The sequence below is a fragment of the Megascapheus bottae genome, chromosome 10 (assembly GCF_031878675.1).
Source record: "Megascapheus bottae isolate mThoBot1 chromosome 10, mThoBot2.hap1, whole genome shotgun sequence".
NCBI lineage: Eukaryota > Metazoa > Chordata > Mammalia > Rodentia > Geomyidae > Megascapheus > Megascapheus bottae.
This window is the reverse complement of record NC_143518.1, coordinates 44863694-44887133: the sequence shown is the minus strand read 5'-3', so window position 1 is coordinate 44887133 and position 23440 is coordinate 44863694. Positions and strand designations below refer to the sequence as shown.

Here is a 23440-nt window from a genome sequence, read left to right as displayed (position 1 = left end):
TCCGCGCGCAGCCGGCTCGGGACGCGGCTCGGGCGGAGGCGGCGCGGCGGCCGCGCAGACCCGGTGGAGACCCGCGCGCCGGGGTGGGAGCGGCGTGGCCGCCGCCGGGCCCGCGCGCGCGGCTGGGGCTGAGGCGGAGGCTGCGGCGGCGGCGGCGGCGGGGCCGGGAGGCGCCGCACACCTGAGGCGGAGGCGCGGCGGCGCGGGGCGGCGCGGTCAGGGCCGCGCGCTCCGTCCCACCGCCAGGCAGTGATTTGAGGCGCCGGCTTCACCTTCGGCCGTGACGGGGAGCGCCGCGCGGGGGTGTGGGTGGGGAGCCTCTCCGGGGGTGGCGGCCTCCCGGCCCCCTGCGTTCCCGCCGCGTCCGGCCCGCCATCCTCCTCCCCCCTCCCCTCCCCTCCCGCGCTCCCTCCCCACCTCCCCCCCGGCGGCGCCGCCGCGGGAAGCGGCTCCCCCTCCTCTTCCTCCGCGTCCTCGGCCCCGGCTCCCCCGCCCCGGCTGCTTGTTGCACCGCCCCGCGGCCTGCGGGAGCCGCTCGGCCCGGCCTGGTGCTCGCGTCGGCGCGCTCCCGGTCCGCCGCCACCCCTTCCACCCCCCCTTCTCCTTTCCCACCTCCGGGGTCCCGCACCCCAGCCCGACCGGCGAGACCCGGGACCCTGCCGCCCGCACAAAATGTCGGCCCGGACGCCATTGCCGACGGTGAACGAGCGGGACACGGAGAACGTGAGTAACCGGAGCCCCCCCCCGCCCCTCACCTTGCCGCAGCGCCCGGGCGAGACCACCCCACCCCCGGGCCCCGCGCCCCGCGCGCCCCGGGCGCCCCGCGGCGGGCTGCTCTCCCCTCCATTCACGCCCATCCCACATCGCCGCCTGCCCCGCTCGGCCGCCTGCCCCGCTCGGATGCGGGGTGGGAAGCGGCCCGCGGCGCCCTGTGCCCGGCGCCGGTTCTCCGCGGGAGCGCGGGGCGGGGGCGAGGGGGGCGGCAGAGGCGGTGGCAGAATGGGCGCCCGGGAATCGCCCGATCCCGGCCGTGCCTCGGAAGGGAGGCACCTAACCAACCTCTCCGCACCTTGCTTTTCTGGATCTTACACACACACACCCGCATTGCCCCCGTGACTTGGCTTTTTGTCACATCGGGTCCACATTTGGGGTTATTATAGGCGCCGGAGAGAGAAGGATGGGGAGGGAGGCCGAGGGTGTGTGTGCGTGTGCGTGTGTGTGTGTGTGTGTGTCCTGCCGTGCCACTCCCGCAGAGATGAACGGGAAGGTTGCACCCACAGCTCCGAGGCCCTGGGGTGACGAGCAAAACATTTCCAAAGCCTCCGTCGCCCCCACTGGCTTTGTATTCTCTCCCTCCAGGCAGAGGTTCGGATTCCGGGAAGATTTTATTGTGACTATCTTCTCCTTTTTTCATGAAAGCGTCACAAGGTGCATCTCTTCTTCAAAGCCAGAGGGTTCTCCTGGTCTGCACAAATCGCCCTGCGGAGTTTGACTTATTTATTTTTTAATCGAGATGCCGACGTCTGATGGTTGGACTCCAGAAAACTGAAAGAGCTCGAATAGAACCATTCGTTGTCTGCCTTCTGAAAAGTACAGTTGGGGGGACAGGAGCCAGGGCAAGTTCCTTTGTGGAAAAGGGCTTTTTATTTTTCAATGCCCGGGACTTGTGAAGGGTCCCCAAGGTTCTCTAGGGCCTTGACGGATTTTCTGATAGTTTTAAGGAACTAGCAGGATACTAAGTTTTAGTTGGCCGCCCAGAGCTCTCTCGTGTGTCTAGTTAACTCATCAAGCCCTCCAGGGCTGGATGTATGTACCATGGATTTCCTGGGGCTGGGAAAACAAAAATCACGAAATGCTTTGGCATTCATTACTAGCTTACTTCCCCCAGAGATAAAGGGGGGGGGGGATGTAGAAACACATTGTTTAATCTGAGAGAATAAGGGACCACAGACATTTAACATAATTATTTGATAGGCGATGAAATTCCAGTGAGACCATTGTTAGAAGACCCAAGATGTTTAAGTTTGCTTTTGTCCTCTCCTCTGTCATGTGTTTAAAATGATAAAGATACTGCTAGAATGCCACCACCAGACATTATAGCTTAGTTTTTTTTAAAAAATCATAACTTGTTCTGAATTGATGTGTGATTGTGATGGGGAGGTTGGAAAAAGTCAGAAAGATGGAAGAATTTTGTTCATGTTAAAGCCAAGCTGGTACAGGATTTTTTTGGACAAGAGCCCCCCTCTCCCCCCCAAAATACTATCATTTGGAAGTGTGAATGATACCTTTGTTTCTACTAGAAAAATTCCAGATGACCTAGAGAATACCAAAGACAGCAATTCACAGAAATGGGAAGAATACATTGTTTTTATTTTATCTTAGCTGACACTCTATGAGCAAGAGACTTTATACTGACATGAGATAGCCTTAGGGAAACACAAATAAGGAATAGAACAAAATGTGTCATTGCATGTAGGACCAAAACTGCCACAATGAAAGAAGATTTTAAATCTAAATTATAATAGTGTGATAAGTTTTGTTAGTAGTACTTTCTGAAAATGTCTCTGCTACTGTATAAACTCATTTGCTATCTCTGAACATGTTATTTTAAAGTCACTTTTACATTCTTGTACTGTACTGTGTTGTATGTCTCCATTGAGTTCACTTTACCCACATCCTAATTATCTCCTAATTGCCAAGGAAAATATCTACCATACTGTGGCTGTTAATTAATCAATAAGAATGCACTCAGCTCTGTTTGTGAGCTGGAAGGGATGCAGAAGTATTTAAGACAAGGTTTCTCCCATCATAGGGCTTGGAGAAGAAAAAAAAAAAACAAATACACAGTAGAAGACAGTGTGTAAATAGGGCTTAATTAGTTTATAAGTGTTCCAAGTCTTTATCAAAGAGGCTACCACTGGTGGCTGTAAAAATCACCATTACTGTTTCTCTTTATTGTCTAGTTAGTAGTAAATGGCCTTATCCATTCTCACTTCTCATCTACGAAATGAAGTACCAAACTTGGTATTTAGCCTGTGTCAGTGCCACTTGACAGTCAATAAGTGCATTTGTTTGTAGTCATTTTCAATTAAGTGACATCTTAAGCCACATACGTGTGAACAAATTATGTTTTTATAACTCAGTAAAGACTTATAGGTAATGTCAAAAACAGTAACTGATTCACTTTATTACTCTTAGAAATTAAAGTCAACAAATACAATAATTTACATAAATTCTTTGGTATTCAATAGTCACTTAACAATTAATATAGACATTTTTATGCACATAACATATTTGATTTTGTGTCCTTGGGAATATGTATCTACTTTTTCCAGTGTCAGTAGTGAATATTTAAGACTCACCTAAAAATGCAAAAAGAGAAGGTAATAGTAAGGTAATAATAATCTCAGTGAGAGATCTGCCCTGTGAGAGCTACTTTTCTTTGAGAAAAGAAATCTGTTAGATTATTCTTGAGTAATTTCAGCGTGGATACAGATAATGTATTGCTATTTATCTAAATTTTGAAGTGAAAGAAAAAATACTTTTAACATTTTGGGAAAACTTATTATGTTCATTTTCATGAGTCAGAAATGCCCCAGCTCTCTTTCTGTGTGGAAATTTTGCTCAATGTGAAGAAAGGTGATTTGACTACATCTTGCATTATTTGAAAATTAAATTCAGCAAAGTTTAAAAATTGTTAGTTAAAAAAAATCCCTTAATAGTGAATCTTGATAAATCTGAAATTCATGTTGATGTTGAAGTATTCAATGAAACTAAGGTAGCTACTGGAAGTCATTGTTAGTAGAATGAAAAGCAAAAGGATAGCATACATTTACTACTGCCTTTGGCAAACATCTCTGACAGCTACCGTTATTATTTACTCTGCACCTTGTGTATCCCTCACAGGTCACAACCCCTATCATACTGCAATTCAGTTGCTGCCTGATTTTGTCTCCTTTATTTTGGACTTGTACTGTCAGTGCCTGCCCCTAGCTCAAGTGACTACTAGGAGAGTTACATAAGAGATCAATGCTGTAACATTCCCTTTTCAGTAGTTTTGTTTATCATCAAACTGTTACTGACATGTGCAGCGGTAAACATCACAAATTATAACTCAAAGCGGAAGCTGTTTCAGAGCCAAGTGACTTGAACAAGGTGTGACGCATCTCATGTTGTCCACTGTTCTCTTCATGCTTTTGCTTCTAGGAGGTGATTTGTTTATTTTTTTGACTAGAGATTGTAAAGGAACGTACATGCTGATAAATACTTTATGAGAAATGTTATTATTTCTTCTGTCTAGGGTGCTGTGTCCTTTTCCCCTTTTCTCTGAGACTTTACAAATCCATTGGGACTTGATTCATATAAGTTTTAACAAGACTCTTGAGGTGATTGCACCCAATATTGCTCTCTTACCTAGCTAAGTAGTGATAGATGTATACAGTATGCCCCAATGGTCTCCAAAGTGGGTGTCCAGGACAGTCCAATGGGAGAAGTATCTTTAATATCTATCACTTCTCTCTGATCCGTGATATGATACTGAACTAGCTCTTTTCAAATAATATTAACCTTTATTAATAAATTATAATAACAAAGTTAATTATCATTCTCTTTCCATCTAACATTTTCCTTTGGAGGTCTTTTACTTTCTTCTTGATGAACATCTTTTTTTTTTTGGCCAGTCCTGGGCTTGAGCTCAGGGCCTGAGCACTGTCCTTGGACTTTCTCAAGGCTAGAGCTCTACCACTTGAGTCTCCACACAATTTCCGGCTTTTTTCTATGTATATGGTACCGAGGAATTAAATCCCGGTCTTTGTGCATGCTAGGCAATGAACATCTTTAGAAGTTCTTTTGGTGAAGCCACGTGCAATGGCATATGCTTGCAATCTCAGCACTCAGGAGTCTGGTGCAGGAGACTCATAGGTTCAAGGCGAGCGTTTTGAGATCTAGCTCAAAACAACAAATATTGGAAAAGGAAACTCAAAGGTTTCTTTGAAGGATTGTCAGCTTGTCAGTCATAAGCCTTTTAGAGACTGAAAACTGATTCAGAAGATAGTGTTACATTGCCTAAGAAATCTGTTGTTTCTGTTGAGAAATCATGAGTGATCCTTTGTGTTTGTTTCACTAAAGTACTTTTATTTTGTTGTGTTTCATTGCAGTTTATTTAAGTTTCTTTTCATCCTGCCTGCTTTCCTTATTTGTGAACTGGTGTCAACTTCTGGGCACCTTACTCAGTATTATCTATTTGTTACTATCTTGCATCTGATTCTCTAATGATTTCAGATTTTGTACTTTGAATAGGTTATGCTACACTTAATCACTCACATATACTTTAACATCACGTTTATTTTTCCTATTACCTCATTGTCTCTCTAAATGATGAACTATTTATTTCACATTATATAATTTGTTTAGCTCTATCTTCTACAGATTCATATCTTTTTTTTGACCCATAAATACACGATTGACTATGAATGGTATTTGTTACTTAAGTTCTCAACGTTTATTATTTTATGTTATGTTATTTTACTTTCTGTCTTGGTGCTGATACTGAGACTTGAATTCAGGACCTCTTCCTCTTGTTTGGCATTCCCAGGGTGAGCTTTCTACCATTTGAGCTCTTTGCTGGTTAATTAGAGCTAAGAGTCTTATGGGCTAGTTTTGAGCCACAGTCCTTCATGGTATGTTGAATTTTCGAAATTGTGGTAGAGAACATATCACATGAGATCTACACTCTTAAATCTTTAATGGTATAGTCCAGCATTGTTAACTGAAGAAGACAGTCGTGCAGAATATCCCTAGAAAATGTTCATGTCCCATGACTGAAACTTTACTCTCTATTTCCCTTTCCCTTCCTTCTGTGGCAGACACCATTGTTATGTCTGTTCAGATTATTTTTATTACTTTAGATATTTCATATCAGTGGAGCCATGAAGTAGTCATCTTTATGTCACTGCTTACTTTATTTTAGTGTATTGTCCCCACGGTTCCTCTGGGTTTTAGAGTGTGATAGTGTTTCTTTGGATGGCCAAATGATATTCCATTGTGTGTATGCATGTGTGTGCATATATACATATGTACATATATGTACACATTCACACATGTATGTCTATGTCACAGTTCACTTATCCAGTCGTGTCAGTGGGGATTTAGATTATTCCTCCTGCTTGACTAGGGTAATTAAATAATCCCGCAATAAACACTGGGGGTACAAGTATCTTCTTGAGACCCTGATTTCATTTTTTTTGATAGATACCAAGAAGTGGAGTTGCTAGTCATAGATTGGTTCTTTTAATTTATTGAGGAACTGGTATGTTTTTTTTCCCCATAGCAGCTATGTCATTTCACATTTTCAACAACAGTGTACTAGAATAGAGTTCTAGTTTATCCGTATCTTGTTGTTTTTGATAATAGCTATTGTAACAGGTACGAAATGAATGCCTCTTGTGTTTTGATGTGCTTTTCTCTCATAGTTAGTGGTGTTGATCACCCATTCATATATCTATTGGCCTTTTTGTATGTCACCTTCAGAGAAATGTCTACTCGAGTCCTTTGTATATCCTTAAATCACATTTATTTGCTATTAAAATGTGGGAGTTCCTTGTATATGTTGGATGTTAACTCCTTTCTAGATATGGTTTGCAAATATATCTCCTATAGGTTGTCTTTTCACTATTGTTTTCTTCACTGTGAAGAAACTTTTAATTTGATGTCATCTTTCTCACTTATTTCTCGTTTTTGCTTGAACTGTTGCTGTTACAGCCAGAAGTCATTGCCAAGACCTTGGAGCTTTTTTTTTCCCCTGCCATGAAATGTTTCTTTTAAGTCTTACATTTAATCTTAATCTGTTTTGAGTTGATTTTTGTGTAAGAGTCTAGTTTGATTCTGTTGTATGTTTGCATTCAGTTTCTTCAGGACTCTGAGACTTTTTTGGATAAATTTTCATTATTATTATTTTTTTGTTCAGTTATGGGGCTTGAACTCTGGGTCTGGGCGCCATCCCTGAGCTCTTCAGCTCAAGGCTACTGCCCTACCCCTGGGCCTGGGCATTGTCCCTGAGTTCTTCAATTCAAGGCTACGGCCCTACCCCTGGAATCACAACCCCCCTTATCATTTTCTAGTGATTAATTAGAGATAAGAGTCTCACAGACTTTAGTGCCTGGGCTGGCATTGAACTGCAATCCTCATATCTCAGCCTCCTGAGTAGCTAGGTGTGAGCCACTGCGCCCAGCGATAAAATTAATTTGACCATATTTGCATGGATTTATTCTAGGTTCTTTATCTGTTCTGTTGATCTATATGTCTGTCTTTATGTCAGTGCTATACTGTTTTGATGATCATAGCTTCATAATATTTTGAAGTCAGAAAGTATGAGGCTTTTGGCTTTGTTCTTTGTTGTGATTGTTTAGGTGGTTCAGGTTCTTCGTGATTCCACATGAATTTTAGGATAGATTTTTTTTCTATTTCTGTAAAAAGTACTGTTGAATTTTGATAGAAATTTGAGTACCATTGAATTTTGATTGGAGTTGTGTGGATATTTTGACTATTGGTTATCCTAATCCATGAACATGACTGTCTCTCCATTTCTTTGCTTTACCTTTAATTTCTTTCATCAGTATTTTTTTCAAGTTTTTGGACTATGAATCTTTGACCTACTTGGTTGAATTTATTCTCTGTATTTTCTTTTAATGATTTTTATAAATGAACCTGTTTTCCTAATTTACTTTTTAGATACTTTCTTATTAGGCAAGCGAGTGATTTTTTTTGTATGTTGATTTTATATCCTGGAACTTAGCTGAGTTAATAAGTTCTACGTGTGAGTATATGTGTGTGCAAACACTATGTATATACACAAGTTTTCTGTATAATTGATCACCTTATCTACAAATAGGTAATTTTACTTCTTCCTTATTTTGCATGCCTTTACTAATTTTTCTTGCTCTAGATAGAACTCCCAGTGTGGTGTTCAATGGAAGTAATAAGAATGGCTACTTGTCATGGTTCTTGATCATGCAGGCAAGTTTTGTTTCTCACTCTTAAATATGCTGTTAGCTGTGGGCTTTCATATACAGTCTTTATTATGTTGAGAGAATTTCATTCTATTTTCATTTGTTGAGTAGTACTCTCGTGAAAGAGTATTGGATCTTGCCAAATTCTTTTTCTGTAACTATTGAGATAATCAAGAAATAGATTATACCTGCCAAATTGATAAGGGCAGAGTTTTTGCTCATTCTACAGATAGAAATGCAGACCTTTTCCAGGAATACTTTCATAGTCACATCCAGAATCTATGTGTTTACCACCTAACTTCACAAGGTTTATGTTTCTAGTTTATCCATTTCTTTTCTGCTGTCCAGTTAGTTTTTATATAAGTGAACATGAAGAGTCACTTATAATCCTTTTTTTAAAATCACCTGTTATTAATCTCTTCTTTGATTTCTGATTGTATTTATGTATTTGCTCTTGTACTTTGTAGTCTTATTCTAGGTAAAGGCTTGTTAATTTTTACTGATCTTTTCCTATTGTCTTTTACTCATATCTGAGCTAATCATTATTTCCTTCCTTGTGTTACTCTGTGCTTAGTTTCTTTTTTTAGTCCTTTAGTCCTTCAGTTGTTCCTTTGAGCTCTTCCTTCTGAGTGTAGATACCTTAAAATTAAGTAATTACAAATTGACCTCTTACTAATACTTTTATTGTAGCTCTTAAATTGTGATATGCTGAGTTTTTGTTTTTATCTGTCTTAAAGTATTTTCTAATTTCCTATTTGATTTCTTCCTTTGCCCATTGGTTGTTTAATTTCAGTGTATTTGTGGATTTCCTAGCTTTCATTTCTAGTTGCCATTATAATTGGCAAAGATACTTGGAATGATTTCAATCTTCAGTTTGTTAATTTTTTTTGTGGTGTGTGTGTATTTGTGTTTGTGTATATGTTGTGTGTGTGAGATGGGGAGGGGAAAGGAGAAGAGGAGGGAGAGAGCAAGATAGGGAAAGAAAGGGAAAGCATGAATGAATGAGAATGAGGGTAGATATCCTGGGGCTGGGAGTTTGGCCTAGAGGTAATGTGCTTGCCTAGCATGCATGAAGACCCAGGTTTGATTCCTCAGTACCACACACACAGGAAAAAGCTAGAATTGGTGCTGAGGCTCGAGTGGTAGAGCTCTAGCCTTGAAAAGTCAAAGGACAGTGCTCAGGCCCAGGACTGGCAAAAAAAAAAAAAGTAGATAATCCTGGTGTGGATACCTAAGTAGCACACATAATGTGCTTGTTGGGTGATATAAAGGATGTTTTCAACATGCCATTTAGTTCTGATTGGTCTGTAATGTTGTTCATTTCCTTGTATTTTTATTGACCTTCTATCTGGATGTTATGTCCATTATTGAATGTACAGTGTTGAAATCTGTAACTGTTGGGTGGCTTCTTATTCCTGCCTTTGGTTCATAAATATTTGCTTTATATAATTTAAGTCTTCTTTGTTGATTGCATCTGTGTTTATACTTGTTATATCTTCTTCATGGTTTGACTCATCTATCACTATGTGATGTTCTTTACTCAGTTTTGTGTGTTTCTGTGTGTGTGTGTGTGGTTAGTAGGTTTTGTCTTAAACTATTTATCTAGCATAAATATGGCCATTTCTGTTCTCTTCTAATTTTTAGCATCAAAGATCTTTTTCTATCATTGACTTTCAACTTCCATGTGTCCTTAAATATAAATTGAGGGGCTTTGTTTTAGACAACATTTAATTGGATTTTATCAATTCTGTCTTTTGATTGGGGTACTTTTATCATTTACACTTAATGTAGTTTGTGGTAGAGAAGTACTTACCTTTGGCATTTTGTTAACTTTTTCATGTTGTAGTTCTGTAATCCATCTTATATCTGTTATTCTCTACTGTGTTTTTGTGGTGGCATATTGAGGAAGGATTCAAGATCTGTCAGCTTCCAAACATGTTTCTCTTAATAGTCTCCCCCAAATCTGTGCATTGGACATATGCTCCATTTTTATTCTTCCTCTCCATTGGATTTTTACTTTTATTTATTTATGTATTTATGTATGTATGTATGTATGTATGTATGTATGTATGTATGTATTTATTTTGCCAGTCCTGGGCTTAAGCTCAGGGCCTGAGCACTGTCCTTGGATTTTTCTCAAGGCTAGAGCTCTACCACTTGAGCCTCAGCATCACTTCCGGCTTTTTCTAAGTATGTGGTACCAAGAAATCGAACCTGGGTCTTCGTGCATGCTAGGCAAGCACTCTACCACTAGGCCAAACTCCTGGCCCCGATTTTTACTTTTATTCTATTTTGATTTCTAAAAATTCTAAGATTTTCTTCAGACCACTCTAAGTTTAAAATAAACTCTTAGTCTTTCCTTATTTTTTATTATTTTATTTTTCTTAACAGCTTATTACATAGTTATTTTTATCCCATTGCTGGTAAATACAATACCTAAAATTCCTGGAGATTTAGTTTATTGATTGTGTGTACTATGTATCTTTTTCATTATCATTATTTGTGTCTATGTATGTTCTTGATGATGTACTTGCATTTGCCCAATTTGTCAGTGTGAAACATGGTGTGTGTGGGGGTGGGGGGTAGGGGTGTGGGTAGTCTAATTTGAGGATTGTGTCCTGCACTGAGTTTTTATTTTTGCTCCATTTGGTAACCTGTTGATTCAGGATACTTTAGTATCTGAACATTTTAGTATCTTTTGGTAAACTTGGCTTCATTGATCTTAATTACCACAGAAAGAGTGAAATAAGGTTTTTGAAAATACATGTTCAGAAATTTCACATTAATGAAATGTGATTTGACTATCCTAAACTGTCTCATTTTTGAGATTCTTACACCTGTATACCTAAAAATGTTCACGATTCTCCAGGTTGTTTTTCCGTTTAAAAAATCTTAGCTGGGAACTGATAGCCCATGCCTAGAACCTTACTCAGAAGGCTGAAATCTGAGGATCTTGGTTTTAAGTCTGTTTAGGTAGAAAAATCTGAGTTACTTAATCTCCATTTGACAAGCAAAAAACTAGACTGGACATGTGGTTCAAGAAGTAAAGCTCACTGTAAGAATAAAAACCTGAGCATGACTCTGAGGCCTTGAGAACAAGCCCCAGTACTTATGCACAAACACACACACACACACACACACACACACACACACACACACACACACACACACACACACACAATCTTAGTAGGCTTTGGAAACTCTATTACAGCTATTAAACTGATTAAATTTCTTTTTGTAGTACTGAAGTTTGGACTCAGGTCCTTTTCACTAGGGTTATGGCTGTCTTACTTAAGCTGTGCCTCCAGCCCTGTTTTTCTTGCTGGACATTTCAGAGATGAATCTTGTGGCCTTAAGCTGTGATCCTCTGGATTCCAGACTCCTGAATAGTTAGGATGTCAGGTGGAGTCATCAGTGCTTGGCTAAAAGGTTAGTTTTCAGGAGCATCCAGTTGTCATCAGATAAGGTAGAATTGTGTGTGTGTGTGTGTGTGTGTGTGTGTGTGTGTGTGTGTGTGTGTGTGTATGCTGGTACTGATGCTTGAACCTGATCAGGTCTTGCTTAGCTTTTTTGCTCAAGGCTGGCACACTCTACCATTTAAACCACATTCCACTCCTGGTTGTTTGGTGATTAATTGGAGATAGGAGGTAGATTTGTCTGTCCAGGCTGTCTTCAAATCAAGATCCTCAAATCTCACCATCCTAAATGGGTAGGATTTCAGGCATGAGGCATTGGCATTCAGCTTAATAGGGGAACTTTTACAAAATATTTTACTGGCAGAATTTTTACAAAAGTTTTTGCTTACCACATGAATTAAAATATATGCATCATAGTTAAGTAACTGTAGTTGGATGAGATGATCCACTATCTATCTCATCTTGCGTGGAGGATACTTTATCCATAGCAACCAGTAAAGTCAAGTATCAATGTTAACTGAATTTACAATCAGTTCTTCCATTTTCTGTATCACATGATTGTTAAGATTTCAGACACTAAGAGATATTCATTTCAATTGCACAAAATGTTTTATTAATGTTCTGCATTTTAATATTGATTTTAGATGCATGTAATTTATTTGTAAAGTTATTTGTGTATAATTTCCATCAGAATTCCTATAGGGAGTTCAAAATTTAAATTTAGAGGTCATTGGGCTATAGTTGAGGAACTGTGCTATACCTCATAGCTTAGCATTGTTCTATAGTTGTTCATATATAAACATACTCTTCCTCATTAGATTTGAAAATACTTTGAAGGCACAAATTCCTTTTAATCTTGCTTTTATATATCCTATATTACTATCCTAGCTTTAGGGTTTGCCATATATTTTGGTACTAATGATTTAACAAATCAAAGTCTGTTTTATTTATATATTCTCCTATAACCACTTCTGTCATCACATTACATATTTTCACATAATTTCTCTAGTAAGCCTAGAGGTCTTTCCCTGAATCTTATGACTAGATATGATGATGATTTAAGTAATGGTAATGATTGCATTTCATAAGTCTCATTTTTCTCTTAAAAGGAAAGGGGAGTTATAGTTGATGACCATAGGAAGTCGAGGCTGGTGCTGGTGGTTCACGCCTGTAATCCTAGCTAGTCAGGAGGCTGAGATCAGAGGATGTGGTTCAAAGCCAGCCCAGGCAGGAAAGTCTGTGAAACTCTTATCTCTAGTTCACCACCAGAAAACTGGAAGTGGCATTGTGACTCAAAGTAGTAGAGTGCTAGGCTTGAGGTGTCAGTGACCAGGCCCAGATTTTAAGCCCTACGACCGACACAAAAAAAAGAAAGGAAGACGAGTAAGAGAAATGATGTAGCAGTTCTTTCTTAGCTGATGACAGGTGTAGCATATCTCAGGTAATTTTTTGGTTTGGAGGTAATAAGGTACAGGTATGAAACACATGCAGGTAGAAGCTGGAAACAGGTAGCAATTCCAGGTTCTTCCCTTCCTTCTCTCAGCTTTATACATAGGTAATTGTGTTAGAGGAGCGAGGGGGAGGGCAACAAAGAGTTCACAACATAGTACCTTTGGTTATGGGCTGAATATTCAGGGACAGTATTACTTAATACTGTTTTGACCCACGTTATCAGTGTAATTCAGGGAGTAAACAAGCTGAGAAACAGTCCAAAAATTTGGTGACCTGCCGGTAAAGGATATGGTAACAGGCTTAGTATGGCTTCCTTTCCTTCTGGGAGCCCTAGTGCAGATTTCACAACTTGAAAAGAGGTTTACTTTTATTTCCTTTTCTATTCACTTCATCACAATTGAAGCTGATGGAAATACAAAGACAAATGAAACCTATTCCTAGTTCTGGAATGACTCAGAGTCTGAGGAGGGAGATAGACATAGAGACAAGAAGTTCAGTAGAAAGTTACAGTTCCTTGTCATCTGACTGATCAGAACACAGAACAAAGAAAGCAGGTGAGGCAGGACTAGGTGCTCAAGACAGCCTGTAGGTTAAGTCTGGAAGGAGGCTTTGCCAAGTTGCTCTGTGAGCTGCAGGGAGGAGTCATCACTGGAAGGCCCTTGAAGAAGCTGGAAGAGGGGTGCCATTTATTGAAGGGGACTCAGAGTGCTGGAGAATAGGTGGTGACACGTGGGTTGTAGCAAGAATGGTCCCAGGGACCATGCAGCCTCTGGAGGGCTGAAGTAGAGGGGCAACATGATTGCATTTGGATTATCTGAATCTGTTTTAGCAGCTCTCCAGGGTTTCAGTTCAGTGGAATACTTTGTCATGATTCATGAAAGAGCTTTAAACATTGCAAACACATTCTTTGTCATACTGGGAAGAGTGTTTGGTAATAGGAAGTTGCCAAGGTTCATGACAAAAACTTTACCAAACTCTAAGTAAGATACTCTGACTTTTCAATTAGTTCACAGTCTTGATCTGTGTTCATTCCTCTCCTTATTGGCCTGGTTTTGGCAAAGGGTCCTACTGAATCACTTTAGAGAGATATTGTACTCTATATCTGGTCATCCTGGATATCCTACTCTCAGGAGTTTTCCATCTCCCATTTCACTCCTTGACTGTAAATCGGCAGCCATTTTTGCTGTATCAGAATTGAGCCTGGTATCTTTTTAAAAAAATATATAACATCTAATACAATAGTGAATAAAGTCTTCCTTATTATTTTAACAAGTGTGAGAATGTTTTTCTTCAACACTAGTTAGAATTTTTACTTCATAAAAACCCATATACCCATATATGAGTCCAGTGGTGGATATTGGGATTAAGGTTAGAGAACTGCGAGCCACTAGTGCCCAGATTGTCTTTGAACTTTTTAATCTCTAGGCCATGGGAGAAAGACTGTTTTGTTGCTAGTTTTACCTAGTTTGTCTCCTAACTTCAGGTTACTTTGAGAATAACATTGTTTTTTAAAGATGGTCTCCAATCTGTTTATAATACTGACAAAGATCAAGAGTCTAGGTAGGATTCAAAGTAAAAAAGCTATGGTGCTAATGAGTTTCTAGCTAGGTGACTGAAATAAATCCCTTACATTTTCCTCTTTATGGCTCGTATGGATGCATCTCATTTTGGTACTTATAAACAGCTTTGAATGTCTCACAGAAATTGTTAACTGAATAATATTAGTAAATCATGCCATTGACCCTCTGCCACTTAAAATTCTTTTTGTTTACAGCTTAAATGTCACAAATGAGAAGGCAACAAAGTAAGAGTCAGCGCCTACCTGTTTAAACCTAAGGAATGGTGCTGGTGGTAGAATCCTGGGCATCTCACATGCTTAGTCAGGGCAGACTACCTTTGAACCCTCTAATGAATTCTTAACTGTCATTATCTAGAGGGAAAGTCTAGAACAGAGAGTTGATCCTTACTGCTTGATCTCTTAAACCTTCCCCTCTTACCTTCCTCTTATTGCAGGAAGAAAAACTAAGGCAAATAGAGTTTGTCAAGGATACTCTACTCCCTCTTTTGGTCAGAAGCCAGTATTTATCACCTTGCTTATTTTGCTTTGTGTATGCTTTGTGACAGCACTTTCAAACCATACTGCAGTTTTCTTAAGTCTATCTCACATATAACATCACAGACTCCTGACTAGGAACTCGTATGGATTGTCATATCAAGCTATGGTGTCTGGTGTTTGCAGAACTACTTGTACCAAATTAAAAACAGCAAGAATATATCAGTAAAATATTTCCTGCACAGTGTAAAATATAAATATACAGAATTATGTTTTGTTCATTCTTGGAAATGCTGAAATCTTTTAAAAAACATTTGATATGGTGCTATGTGGATATAGTAGTTACTTTTTAGATTCTGATCATTAAATTCTGAACTTACATGTTTAATAGAGCTTTTTCATTCTATATTCTTGGTTGTTGAAAGTCATCAGCTAAAATTTCTATTTACTTCAAAACATTCATTTAGAAAGTAGTTTAACATTTAAATTAGTATGATTATTAGCTTAAAACTATATTAGGAAATAATTACTAGATTTTGTTGAGTTAACTGAAGATCATAGTATTAAACTTCTAGTAGCATGTTAAGTCAAATTTAATCAAATTTAATGATTTAGAGAACAAATTATCTATTGTAACTTCTGGAATGAGTTTTCTGTAACACTTTTATCCTTGGGGGGAATGAAAGAATTAGGAAGCTTGGAAAAGAATTTAACACCATATTTTTAGATTATAATTTAGGCAGATGTTTTCTTTAATTCTCTGAGGACTTGGTTGTATTCTGTTGTAATATCTTCTGGCATGTTGTATAGAACGCCTTCCCAGAGAAGCTCTTGGGAGTACAGGGGAAGAGTGCCTCTAAAATAAACACCCACCCTCAGTGATTCTGTCTGCTTCCCACAGCCCAGGTTGTGTGGGGTAAAAGATAGTAAATGCTTTTGTGTAGCTACTTAATGAAGAGAACATGCTCTACACCCAGACCCCAGGTTCACATTCCAGCTCTGTCGTCTATGAATTGTTTGGGGAAGCTGCTTAATTTCTTTATGATTCTGGATCCTTATATTTTTTTCCCATAAGGGAATTACAAAAATGTTTACCCTTTGTTGTTAAGACATTTTAACTACTTGAGTATGTACAGCATTCTTAGACCCATGCCTAGCATCTAGTAGAAACTGTGCAAAGACTAGCTGCTGCTAATGCTATTACACATAAATGTTAGAAGATGTAACCATATTAGAGTTTTAAGCATATCCCAGAGTTAGTAGATCATACATGGTACTCCTTTTTAAAAATTTGTATATTTGAAGCCAGCATCTTATATTCCTTTTTTAGACCAAGGAGAAGCATTAAAGTGACAATTTACTGTAAATATCCAGTAGTTTTAACTTTCTGGTTTACCAGATGCTTCTATTACATGTTGGAGAAACAAGTTAGGAGCTGACTGATGGTGATCAGGAAACTGGAGCACACTATAGAGGGGGAAAATGGTTTAGTAATATGGATGTCTTCTGTGGAAATGGGAATGTTTAGGGTGTTATGAAATGTACAAGAGCTCAGATTTTAGATAAGGTCTGGATTTTAGATAAGACATCTGTTTTCATTCATCCATTTAAGGTATCCAATTTTGGGCATGTTTCCTTATCTCTAAAATAGGGATAATACATACCTGGTATATAATTCCTGGGTTTAAGAAAGTAGATTTATATAACATACTTTTTACTTTTTTTTGCCAGTCCAGGAACTTGAACTCTGGGTCTGAGCACTGTCCTTGGGTTTTCTCAAGACTAGAGCTCTACCACTTGAGCCACACCACCATTTCTAGCTTTTTTTTTTTTTTTTTTTTTTTTGGTCAAGGCCTGAGCACTGTACTTAGACTTTCTCAAGGCTAGAGCTCTACCACTTGAGCCTCAGCACCACTTCTGGTTTTTTTTCTATGTATGTGGTAGTGAGGAATCGAACCCCGGTCTTCGTGCATGCTAGATAAGCACTCTACCACTAGGCCAAACTCCCAGTCTCCATAACATACTTTTTAATAGTAATGTTCAGTAAATAATCCAAAGAAACAAGGAATCAAAACCAAGGGAAAGAGAAAACTTGTAGTTGCTGACAAGAATATCTTTCTCTTATGTACCTCCCCTAATGATGAAAATACACAAAGAAATGAATATTTTGAGGGTATTCTTTTTGCCGGCTTACTGTTTCCTTCACATTATACTTTTGTTCTTCAGACTGAGTATGGCTATACTTGAATTGAGTACAGCTGTAAACATCCTAATGCATTCTCTCCCTTGAGACTGCATTGATTTCACTGAGCCCAATTAGACAGGTCTTAAGTAAGTAAGGAAAATTCAGACTAAAGATAATTTTGACGATATTATTGTATATGCTAGAATTTAATTTTTTGTGCTGTTGTCTTTTCTAAATTATATGCTATATTTTGTCCCCTTAGAAATGGTACCTCTTATCACCGAGTTACCCATGTATCTGGATTAAGATTCACAGCAATTGAAACAAGTGACACAGTAGGAGCTGAGTCCTGGCCCTGCTCCATGCCTGTAAGACATGACTTTACATCAGCTCCATCATACACAAGCTGCAGCTATGTCTGGTCCTGCACTGATTTTCAGAAGTTAGAAAAGGTTGCTATTTTCATTTTTGTCTTCCAAATGTGTGCTAGTTTCTCTTGTGGCTGATTCTAACCCAAGGCCACAGGGAGAAAAGAATTCTGGGAAATACAGTTCCAGCCTGGTTCAGTTAACACTGAGTCCATTCAGTCTATCTCTCTTGTCAGCTTGGTTGTCTATTTTAAGTATGGGTTGTGCCCGTACTTCCCTTAACTATATTTAACTTCCCAATAACGATAGTAGCAAAATTATTCTTTAGCCTGACGTGATGCAGCTATCATAGATGTTCCAAAAACATGCATATCTCTCCTTACACGAAAATATGGGCTTTATTCATTTTAGGATGGTATTATTTTTCTCCTCATTTTACTTTTTCTTTCTGTAATTTCCATGTTAATATGTACCCAAATATACAAAATAAAGAAGAAATGTTTCTAAGTATTGAAGTCTTCATTTCTGTTGCTGGTCACATGGTCATAGGTGATATTTATAATTACCTTCTACTACTAATTCCATATTCCCTCTTCCCTCAGCAAATACTTCAGCTGATTATAGTTTTTACTTGGTGAAATAACTAAACCCCTCATTCCTCAGAAGTCTGGGTCTTCAGAAGAAGTTGTGGCTAAACTGGGTGTAATTTTCCATTGACTTCTCTCAGGACATAAGAGTAAGTAGAGCTTCCCTAGAGGAGCTCTTGGAATTTTAGACATACTCCTCCTTACAGTCGTTATGTAATAGCAACACAATTTTCCATTGATGATCAGGATCAATCACCTCAGTCAGTATGATAACCTTTGTTATCTATTAATTCACCTCTGTGAAGAAGTTGCAACTTGTAGTTTAATGGATCATTGCTGTAATATCTAGTAGAACATTCCTTCCCTAGGCACCAACTTCTAGAAGTAGCCAAACCCAAAGCTTCCGGGACTAAAACAAAAAATTTTATTACAGGATCTAAAAGGATAATAATGAAGAAAGCTACTCCTACTTAGGTCTCTTGACTCCTGGACCTGTGAATCCTGGCTGTAGGAGAAATAGCACCATATATTAGTCACTGACTGCATCCTGGAAGATGTTACTCCAGCTCTGCAAGGTGTTTGTCACCTAGCTGGCATTGTTACAAAGTCTTTAAAAGGCAAATTCCAACATTTTATCAAGCCAGGTGCATCAGACTATTGGGAAATATAGTAGGACTGGTAAATTCTCCCACAGGAACTCATTTTCATGCTTCATTTGCAATAAAATCCATTTCTTTCCTAGAAGCAATGTCATGTGGAATACTGTAATAGTGAAACATAACATGATTGGAAACATTGTTCTGTGATTCCAGTCAGTAGAGATTTTGGAATCATTCTGAAAGGAGAAAGCAAATTGTCTATTCTAGATAGAATAAAAAATGAGATTACACAGAGCACTGTCCATTCTATCATGCAAGCAGTCCAATATGATCAGCCTGCCACCATTTAACCAACTAGTACCGTCCCCTCCTCCCCCTCAGGAATTATTCCATTCAGAGAGCTCAGTGTTTTATGCATTTAACACATTTTCCTTGGTAAATGTTAGTACATGTTGCTAGGTCCACGTATAACCTTTGTTCTTGCTAATGTGATAGGGATGAGTGACTATGGAAAGAGGGTGGCTCATAGGCGTAGCACAAGCCATCTTTCTGTGTACCAGTTTAGATGGGGCACAATTGGTATTCATTCCGAGAGATTGACTTATACCGTCATTAATTTTTAAATATTGTTAACCTTCAAAGTTCTTTACTCAAGCAATTAACACCAACCTGGATTTCTATAGATCCATGTTCTATAGTCTCTGTAAATAAGCAGCCAAGTACACTACTCAAAGTTTTAGTAACTAGAAAATTTTCATTACTCTTCCTCTGGTGCCACCACTGTGTGTGGCAGGAGTATGGGTTTTGGAGGATCATCCTATTCAAAATAAATTTTACATACCTTCAGGGCTTGTTCAAGCCTTGTCTAATGCTTGGTATTTCTCATCAGTGGAATGTTGCTGTACCTAAGTCATTATGGGAAGCTTACTTTGAGTAAGCCTATGGTCAACTCCTCAATCTCTTCCAGCCATACTAGTATACACTTTTTTTTTTTGTTCAGTTGTGGGACTTGAACTCAGTGTGTGGCTGCTGACCCTGAACTTTAGTGCTCTACTACTTTGAGCCATGCTGCCACTCCTGGTCCTCTGGTGGTTAATTGGAGATAAGAGTCTTACAGGCTTTCCTGCTTGGGCTGGCTTTGAGCCATCCTCAGCTCTCAGCTTCCTAAGTAGCTAGTATTATAAATATGAACCATCAGCACCAGACTACATACTTTGCCTTTACTTACTTATTTTTGTGACTATAATTAATACATTCATAACAAACCTGTGTAATGTTACTATTCTAAAATGTCCATATTTGCAAAATATATGCTATATGTTCATTGTTTTATAGTGCAAAGTGATGTAGGCAGTCTTTTCTCATTTAAAAAATGGTTGGTTCTCAAAAGGCACATGGGATCCTAAAAATTTATGACTATAGACATGTTTTATTACATAGATTAATATGTATCTATGACATATAAACTCTCAGCCTAATTTTAATTATATTCTAAAATCTAAGTGCCAGTGATTATATATAAAGGTTCCCTTCTTAAATACTTGTTTGTTAAACAGGCCATTTAAAATATGTTGTAAAAATCAATGTTAATAAATTCTTTAATAAAAAATGGTTGGTTCTCAAAATAAATTGCCTTTGAAAATTTAGTAACTAAACAACTTTCAAAAATTATCTTTTCCAGAACTATATTTTGATATTTTGAGGCTTGAGGGATTTTGATCTTTCAAGATTTCTATGTTCTGTATTAGAGCATTCCGGATTGTGTTTCAAAAAATTATGGCCCACAGCCCAGGACCCGTATGCCTAAAATAGAACAAAATTCTGCATTATAGGAGTACTATAGGAGCTTGGCAAAGGCTCAAAACTGGATTTCTTTCTTCATGTTAAGTCTTCTATTTCAAGTGGGAAAACTTTTCTATGACAGCTTTGGTATATGCCCAGTTTTTTTCCTCCTTCTCCTCCTCCTCCTCCTCTTCCTCCTCCTCTTCCTCCTCCTCTTCCTCCTCCTCCTCCTCCTCCTCCTCCTCCTCCTCCTCCTCCTCTTCTTCTGTTACTGGGGTTTGAACTCAGAGATTTGTACTTGTTTGGCTTACGTGTTCACTGGACTAGCACTCTATCCCTTGAGCCATGCTTCCATCCTGATTTTTTGATAATTATTTTGGTGATAAAGAATCTAGGATTTTTTTGCACTAGCTTTGAGCACAAAAGTTCATGGACAGTGTGCCCTGGCCCTGAGTTCAAGCCCCAGGACAAGCACAAAAGATAATGAACAAATGCAATGTTGAAAAGAATGAAACAATAATAACTGTATAAACCAGCAAATCTCTGAGAAAAAGAAGGGAGAAATTGGTCCATCTAATATGATTCCACTGTGTAATTCATCAAAATGTAAATAATCTCAACTGTTCAACTGAAAGAGAAACTGGCTGAATGGATCTACTCAACTATTTTCTGTCTTCAGGAAACTCACCAAAGGATGGGAAACAATATTACAACATTTCAAGGAAATTAAATCCAAAAGCAAATGAAAATAGTAGTACTCATAACTGACAAAATGCATTTCACATCAGAATTATTCAGACAGGATATAGAAGGTTGCCACATATTAATAAAGGATATAACACATCCCTAGACTTTAAGAACATTGACACTAAAACTTGAGGACAGCCACACTCCTAATACAATCATTACTAGACCTAAAAAGACAGATAAGTCTGGAAACAATAATAGCAGGTGATTTCAATAACCCAGTCTTTTCCAAAGATAGATTACCCAGACAAAATCATTATCAACAACAACTGTCCTACAGACCAAATGTTTTATATGACAGCTACAAAATATTTCATCAGGATCTTCAGAATATCTTCTCAGCAGCTCATGAAACTTTCTCTAAAACAAATCATTATTTAGGACATAAGCAAGCCTGAACAAATACCAAAAAACAAAAAACAACAACAAAAAAACCCACCCCCCCCAAAAGATCTGAGTTTCTTATATCGTCTCATATCATGAAATAATTAGTGGTCAATAGCAAGAGAAATTACTAAAAACATATATACTCGGGCCGGGAGTTTAGCCTAGTGGTAGCGTGCTTGCCTAGCATGCGTGAAGACCCAGGTTCGATTCCTCTGTACCACATACATTGAAAAAAGCCGGAAATGGTGCTGAGCCTCAAGTGGTAGAGCTCTAGACTTGAGAAAGCCCAAGGACAGTGCTCAGGCCCTGAGTTCAAGCCCCTGGACTAGCAAAAATAAAAAAGAACTAAAAAAATTAATTGAACATGAAAAGAATAATCCAATTAATACATAGGCAAATTAATTGCATATAGTTCTCAAAAGAAGTACAAATAACAAGCAAGTACATGAAGAAGTGTTGACCATTTGAGCCATAAAGGAAATACAATCAAAATGACATTTACGCCAGGACAATTAAGAAAGCACAATAAATACCGGCAAAGACTTACAGAAAAAGGAATGTTTATACATTGCTACTGGGTATCTAAACTATTAACATTAGCATTAACGTAAAAGTATCACTGTTAACATTAAAAAAACTATAACATTTGTCTTCCAGGTTCTGTGCATATTTCATGGCAAAAGACAGTTCAAAACCATGTAGGGAAGTGAATTTGGGAGACCATATTTGAAGCTTAGCTAAGTTGATCAGTACAAGATTACCATAGATAGGTTGATTCCAAATTAGTTGTGTTTACTGACATGGGTAATTTTTATCAGTACTAGGGTTTGAATTCAGGGATTTTGCTTTCCTTATTTTAGATAAGTTCTCTTATCTTTTCTCAGGGTCATCCTTGAACAATGATCCTTCTAGCTACACCTTCACAGTTTAGGGAAAAAAAAGATGGTAATGAGTTATGCAGAGGTGGAAAAAAAGTTGAGAATGGAGAATTGATGAGAAACTCTTTTACAAATGATGGCTCTAAGACAGTCCATATTTGCATTTGGGTAAAAGTTTGGTATGATCTCTTTAACGTTGCACATACATACACGTTTTTCTACTTGTGGTAACTTAAGATAGGTAGGTTAAATAAATCACCTAAAGTTACACAGCTAATAAGCTTGTAGACCTTGAGCTCAAACCAAGAGGTCTAGTTTCAGAGCTGTTGTTCTTACTGCTTTGCTAGTGTCTATGGAAATAATCCAAACATTTTAATGAAAGTATTTTTATCTGAACCTAGCCTTTCTTTCTTTTTCTTTTCTTTCTTTCCTTTCCCTCCTACCCTTCCTTCCTCCCTCCCTCCCTCCCTCCCTCCCTCCCTTCCTCCCTCCCTCCCTCCCTCTCTCCTTCCTTCCTATCTTTTATTTTTTGCTTCAAGATACTGAAAATGACCTGGGATGGAATAGCTACAAACAGCAGCCTCCTCAGTAGTATATTTATTCTGTGGTTTGTCTGGGTTATCCTAAGCAAATTTAGAGACAATTTTCCAGTAGATGATCAGACCTTATCTCACCAAGTCCTTAATCTAAGCTGCAGACAGCTGATGTGGGGGGTTGCTTTTGGGAAGCCTGAGAACACAATAGCCAGTTTTTGTATCATCTAGGTCATAATGTCATTTGTACCAACCTATAGAATAAGGAACATATGGTTGGGGCCCTAGGAAGGGTCAAATTAAGCTACCATCTCAATGAGGTACAACTTTACCTATTTGGGGGGTGGGAGGGAGAGGGGAGTGCTGGTACTGGGGCTTGAACTTGGGGCCTCATACTCTTACTCAGCTTTTTACATATGACTGGTATCCTACTTAAGTCATCCCTTC

At 38.8% G+C, this 23440-nt stretch overlaps 1 protein-coding gene and 1 pseudogene across 1 annotated transcript in view; both read left to right on the top strand.

Annotated features, from left to right (window-relative positions):
* Nucleotides 1–540: 540 nt before the first annotated feature.
* Mark1 (microtubule affinity regulating kinase 1) overlaps nt 541–23440 on the top strand; it is an 84692-nt gene continuing 61792 nt past the window's right edge. The window contains exon 1 of the mRNA XM_090341168.1: nt 541–723. Within this exon, the coding sequence (XP_090197294.1) occupies nt 673–723 (51 nt within the window). The 5' untranslated portion in view covers nt 541–672. The remainder of the gene's footprint in view (nt 724–23440) is intronic.
* Nucleotides 22993–23105, top strand: LOC150058376 (small nucleolar RNA SNORA70; annotated as a pseudogene).